We start from the raw sequence: 6810 nt of genomic DNA, 5'->3' as shown, positions 1-6810 counted from the left end.
ATTGTTGAAGATGGCCAGGTTTTGATTTTTAACTTTGGTTTTTCTTTTCTTTAAATCCTTTTAAATGGATAGAGCCAAGATGTCAGAGTAAAGGCAGGAACTTGCCCAATTTCTCCCCCTAACTGTTCCAAATTCCTTTAAATAATAACTCCAATCAAATTTTAGAGCATTAAAACAACCCAAAATATGGAGTAGAACATTTTCCAGTTAAAGGCGAATTACAATCTCATTAGAAAAGGTCTGTGAAACCAGGATGGGAGCTCAGTACACAGCCCCAGAACATGCTGGCCCTAGCTTTTGCATGGACCCCAGTGTCAGTGAGGCAAGAGTTCTAAATCAGCAGCAATACTGGAGGCTTCTGGATCTCTCAGCCCTGAGACACCAGAGAGAGTTTGTAAAGCCAGCAAAAAAAGGTCTGTGGCAGTGGGATGGGAACCTGGTGTGCAGTCCCAACACAGCCATGATCAGAGGAGCTCCAGCCCTTGCCAGCATGATAGAACACACATCTACAGTGGGACAGGGACACTTCTTAACAGCTCCAGGGCAGAAAAGGGTCTGGTTCTCTGTGTTCCCTAGAAGGATCTTTGAGGACAATGGCATAAAACCCTTCAAGCTTGGGACAGTGAACCCATCACCCTGGAAACAGAGCCCTACATTAATAGTGATTTAAAATCTGGCATAGGCTAGCAAAATGAACAGAAAGCAAAAAAAAAAAAATTTTCTGACCATTGAAAGTTATTATGGTGACAAGGAGGATCAAAACACACATTCAGAAGAAGATAACAAAGTCGAAGCTCCTACTTCCAAAGCCTCCAAGAAAAAGAGGAATTGGTCTCAGGCCATGGAAGGGCTGAAAAGGGACTTTGAAAATCAAGTATGAGAGAAAAATTTTAAGACATCTTGAAATAATTTTGACTTATGGTCAGATAGTGATGGGTCAGCAGATTGTGACCTCACAGACACCACCCCTGACAAATATGGGTGGGGGGGCAAGTTTTGTGAAGTCACTCTCTTCTTGATTATATAAATAAGCCAGATCTTGTTTTTCTTCATTCCCAGGAATGGGAGACAGTGAGAAACTGAGAAGGAGGTCATCCCTGGGCCAAGATTAGGTCCTTCATTTCACTGTCCCAGACACTGTCCACTGAAGTGGCTGGGCAGTATAAGAAGAGTTGTGGCAATCAGAGAACCCTTGGACATCAAGGGAATAAAACAAGTACACTTTTGAGGATAAGAACATCTGCCAGCATCAAGATCAAGACTGTGTAACAGAAGCTAATTGCTAGTGGGAAGAACTGTAGATCACTCGCTGCTGAGGACATCGGGGAAGATTTTCTCTCACATCACTAAAGTCAGACATTCCAGGAGTGCAAAGACATTGGCCCACATAAGTAACCTGCTGCTTTTGAACACCTGATGATGCATCCTTGCAAATTCCTCTGTCTAAGTTTGGCATTTACCTTCATCCTGATTCCACTGGTATCTGCTAGACATTGCTACTACTGTGACATGACAGATGCCAATAACTGCATGGAGAAACCAGTGTGCTGTGGGGAAAGGGAAAACTGCTTTGTTGCCCGTGGCCTTGCCCTAGGCCTCCCCCATGTCATCAGTAAAGGCTGTGTGCAAGCAATCTTCTGTGGCCGTGACCAGCCTATCATCTACTTGGGTGTCACTTATAATCTGACTACTTACTGCTGTCAAGGGGAATTTTGCAATGCAGGTTACCCAAGGCATGTCCAGACTCCACCAGATGCTACCACTGTGGCCGTATTTCTAGCTGGTTTACTCCTGCTGCTTCTTATGTGCTGGCTACTGTAAGATGGAAGTAAAGAATGGATCTCTGTCATTGGCCTGACTTGTAACCTTTATTCCCCTCCTAAATACCATTTTTTGTGGAGTGGATTAAATTACCTGGAGGTAAAATTTGTGTTTCTCTTCTGTGGTTCTTGGGTAGAGTTAGAAGGTGCCCTCTGAGAATATTCGGAGTGATGCAAAGAGGCCCAAACCTATAAAAGGCTATAATGATTCTGTTTTCATAGAATAGGAGGAACTTTCCCCTCCTTTATCTTCCCTATAACATAATGTTTTTTTCTCCTTTCTTAGAAACTACATTCCACCCCCTTCCCATCATTGGGTTATCCATGTCTGAGAAGAGTTTGAGTGATGTTAACCCTATCTCATGAAATCTCCTTCTGAAATATAGTTTTCCAAGCTCTCTGCTCTTTTATAATAGTGGCTGCTAAATAGTTCTGTGACTCTGATTATACCTTTTTTCTTTGAATTTTTTTTTGTTTCTAGCTGCTTGCAACATTTTTGCTTTGACCTGGAAACTCTGGATTTGACCATAATCTTTCTGGGAGCTTTCATTTTAGAATTCCTTTTAAGAGATAACTGATGGATTTTTCTTTCTTTTTTACTTTACTCTCTGGCAGTTTTTATATAGGATTTATTGAAATATGGTGCATAAGCTTGACCTAATTTTTCAGGTGATTTGTTAATAATTTCTTTCTTTTGATTTGTTTTAATACTTATTGTGATATTGTGGAGTCAATTTTTTTCTATTTGATCTGTTGTAACTTTCAGGTAGTCGAATTTTCAGAGAATTAAATTACCACTATATATTCTAAGGTACTAATTTTTCTTCACATTTTTTTCTCTTTAGCTTTTCAATTTTGTACCCATATTTTCGGTCTGTTTCTGCTCCCTCTGCCCTCCTTTTCCCTTTCAAACCTCTCTGGTTCTAAGAAATCTGGACACATTTCTTTTGTGATTTCTTAAAACATGATACATAGGCTTGGTTTTGGTCATGCCTTTCAGGTAGTCCAATGATTCGTAAATCATCTCTCCTTAATCTATATTTAAAGTCAGTTTTTTTATATGAGATCCTTCATACTTTATTATTCTTCCAATATTTTTATTTCATTTTTGTATATCTTATTGTCATTAACTTCTATTTTATTGTTCAACTTCTGTTTGTTGTTGTTTGATTTCTATTTGTTCATTCAAAGAGCCTGCTGCTTAACTAACATGTATCTCTTTTTTTTTTTTTTTTTATAATAAATTTTATTTTTATTTAATAATAACTTCGCATTGACAGAATCCATGCCAGGATAATTTCTACACGACATTATCCCTTGCAATCACTTATGTTTCGTTTTTTCCCCCTCCCTCCCTCCTCCCGCCCCCAGGATGGCAAGCAGTCCTATATATGCTAAACATGTTGCAGTATAAGGGGTGCCAAAGGGGTGCAGTGTACAAAAACCCATTAAGAATCCCTCTTATAAACGTGTACATTTTGTGGAAAACATTTTTTTCTTCCATTATTTCCCCAACTTTACTTTTTCCTCTGCAAAAACAAAACAGAACATCGTAGCCCTAAGCTTCTATTAACACAGTGTGGTTTGTCCTTGACAAAGACTCATTTAAAGAAACAGGAGGATATTCAAATCATCCTTGTTAGGAGAAGCAGAGAACTAATTGCTCTTTAGTTTTCTACTTGTATCAAACTGAGACTCAACTTTCTTTCTTTTTTTTTTTTTTTAAATTTTATTTTTATTTAATAATAACTTTGTATTGACAGAATCCATGCCAGGATAATTTTTACACGACATTATCCCTTGCAATCACTTATGTTTCGTTTTTTCCCCTCCCTCCCTCCTCCCCCCCCCCAAGATGGCAAGCAGTCCTATATATGTTAAATATGTTGCAGTATATCCTAGATACAATACATATTTGCAGAACCGAACAGTTCTCCCGCTGCACAGGGAGAATTGGATTCAGAAGGTAAAAATAACTCGGGAAGAAAATCAAAAATGCAAATAGTTCACATTCATTTCCCAGTATTCCTTCTTTGGGTGTAGCTGTTTCTGTCGATCATTTCTCCAATGAAACTCAGTTAAGTCTCTTTGTCAGAGAAATCCACTTCCATCAGAATACATCCTCATACAATATCGTTGTCGAAGTGTATAATGATCTCCTGGTTCTGCTCATCTCACTTAGCATCAGTCCATGTAGGTCTCTCCAAGCCTCTCTGTATTCATCCTGCTGGTCATTCCTTACAGAGCAATAATATTCCATAACATTCATATACCACAATTTACCCAGCCATTCTCCAATTGATGGGCATCCATTCATTTTCCAGTTTCTAGCCACTACAAACAGGGCTGCTACAAACATTTTGGCACATACAGGTCCCCTTCCCTTTTTTAGTATCTCTTTGGGGTATAAGCCCAATAGAAACACTGTTGGATCAAAGGGTATGCATAGTTTGATAACTTTTTGGGCATAATTCCAGATCGCTCTCCAGAATGGCTGGATTCGTTCACAACTCCACCAACAATGCATCAATAACATGTATCTCTTAAGCAAAACTTAATTCTTTTTTTCAGTGAAATTGTTTCTCTTTATTTGTTCATTCTTTCAGACTTCCTGAATTTTAAGTTTGTTTTAGAAGCAAAGCCAGTATACTTCCAGAGACTGGTTTTCTTTTGTGTCCCCTTGGCTCCTGCTGCTTTCTTCTGGAATTGAATCTTGCATTTTTCCAAGATCTTAGGGATAGCTGGGAACCTATAAGCTTTCAGTATACCCAAAGTGATATGATTTCAAGCAAAATCTGAGCATTATCTTCCTGGTGAGATCACTCAAGCTTATTGACCTTGGTTTTGGTTTTCAGCAACACAAGTATGGCTTGCTATAGCTTGCTACTGATTGGGGCCCTCTAATAGATTGCTGCTATATTCAAGCAACTATCACCCAGTGAGAAAGCTTTGGAAGATGCAGTGACAGAACTTCAGGCTCTGTTTTTGTCCTGGCTTTCTATCCTAGTTATTCTGCTATAGGCTTCCAACTTGTACTTGGGGTAGATGTGAGACTGCTTCACTCCCATGGTCAGAGTAACACAGACTACTGCTTGATTCTGTATTTTCTTCTTGTTCAGTAGACAACCTACTGCTTGTGACAGCTCTTAGCCCTGTGACAACAGCCTTTAGCCCAGGTTTCCTTCTCATTCTATCCTAGGGGTGGGGGGGTGCTAAGTGACAAAGCTGCCATTTATAACCTGTTCCTCTCCCTGCAAAAGTTCAGACCACTTAATGCTAGATATGGGACCTCTTCTTGACCCATGGCAAAGTAATGAGCAGTTCCTGGCTCAGTTTGTCCAATTAAACTTTGGTCTGCATATGCAAGTTATTCCTGGCTACACTAGACATCTCTGTCTTCCTGTACAATCTGGACTAGAGAAATGATTCACTGTAATTTGTTTTTATCTTTGATTTTACAATAAGGACTTTTTCTTCTACATTTTCTAGATCTTTGTAATCTTGTAGGGAAGAGCTCAGCTGCACTCTGCATACTTTTCTTCTGCCATCTTGTTTGGTTTCTATAAGGCTTTTAAAAAAATCAAGCCTCCCTCTTTTGCCATTGTAGTACATGTATCCTAAATTCTCGAAACAAAACAACAAAACCAAAAAGTTGTATGATAGGACTAATATTGGATATAACCAATTTTTTTCCAGACTATGTTCCCCAGCCTGACAATTTCATCTTGACTTTCTTATAACTTTCTTAATAATACTCTTGAAGAGTTCATTCAAAGTTATCTATTATGCTGCTTAGCTGCTATTTATAATATGTTATTTAATTTGAACTCCTTGTCAGCTCTCAGAGGTAGGTGATATTTTGCGTATCAGGGAACTGAGGTTCAGTGAGTTAAATTCAGCTGACCACATTGATCTAGGAAAAGTCAGAGGAAAGATACAAATCAGGTTTCTCTGACCGTAAGTCTGGCACTTTATGCACTATGCCATGTTGTCTCTTTTCTTGGCTGCGGCCACTCACTATATTTTCATAGCCCTTGAAATTCAGAAACTGATCACTGGTGGTTTGGTTAGTGAGGCTGGTTACCCGTAAGGTATATCTTGAGATTCATTTTGTTCTTTGAACTGTAAAAACTCAGGTAATGAGATCAATTGTGACCTCCAGCTGTGGAAAAATGTATTGTTATTCCCGCAGCTTTGACCTATTTTATAAAATGACTTTTCTGAATCTTAATAATCCTGACAGTCAGCATTATTTATAGAAATAAAATGAATAAATGCTAAGCATTCAAACAATTTCTAAGCCAATAAATTGCTAGCTTAGTGGAATATATTCTAGGCTGGTTTTATACATATAGTATGCATACATACATATCTACAGTACATATAAAATACATACAAATGTACACTATATGTGCATATATACATACATATACATATTTTCCCTATAACATATGTACATCTGTGGAAGAGGCAGTATGGAATAATGCAACAGAGTGATGATCTTGAGTTCAAATATCAAGTCTGATTATAATTATGTGACCATGAATATATCACTTTTAACCTATTAAATACCTCAAGCAATTACCTACAGTTATAATTTATAAACTACTTGCAAGAGAGGTACCCAATTCAAGGGAATTTTTTTGTCACCAAAATTACATCTGGGGTGTGTGTGTGTGCACGCTCGTGCGCACATACCTTGCTTGGGACTTTGACCTTGCACAAGTACATTGTGGGTATCAGTATGTTGACTAACACTTGAGAAATGTTATTAGAAGACATGAACAATCAGTACACATTCCTACCTCCCAGAAAGCCAGTTGTATTTAAACTGAATGAATCTTTTCAGTGACTTTTAATTTGTTGTTTGTTGTTCTGCCTTCTTTCACTCTGGGTCCCACATAAAGAAGCAACTGTTAAATTAGGCATATTCATCTGTTGAGATTCAGATCTTCCATCATTCTTGTTGCACATTTATGTGTGCAAAGAT

General features: G+C 38.3%; 1 protein-coding gene across 1 annotated transcript; it reads left to right on the top strand.

Moving 5' to 3' along the window:
- Positions 1-1088: 1088 nt before the first annotated feature.
- Positions 1089-1905, top strand: LOC127542524 (sperm acrosome membrane-associated protein 4-like). The gene has a single exon (XM_051968185.1). The coding sequence runs from the start codon at positions 1417-1419 to the stop codon at positions 1819-1821; it is 405 nt and encodes a 134-aa protein (XP_051824145.1). The 5' UTR covers positions 1089-1416; the 3' UTR covers positions 1822-1905.
- The last annotated feature ends 4905 nt before the right edge of the window (positions 1906-6810 follow it).

This window comes from Antechinus flavipes, chromosome X, assembly GCF_016432865.1.
Source record: "Antechinus flavipes isolate AdamAnt ecotype Samford, QLD, Australia chromosome X, AdamAnt_v2, whole genome shotgun sequence".
Lineage (NCBI taxonomy): Eukaryota > Metazoa > Chordata > Mammalia > Dasyuromorphia > Dasyuridae > Antechinus > Antechinus flavipes.
This window is presented reverse-complemented; position numbering and strand designations above follow the sequence as displayed.

Bases quoted from the DNA above. Each gene is read 5' to 3' on its own strand.
- LOC127542524 (XM_051968185.1), top strand. From the start codon at position 1,417: ATGATGCATCCTTGCAAATTCCTCTGTCTAAGTTTGGCATTTACCTTC.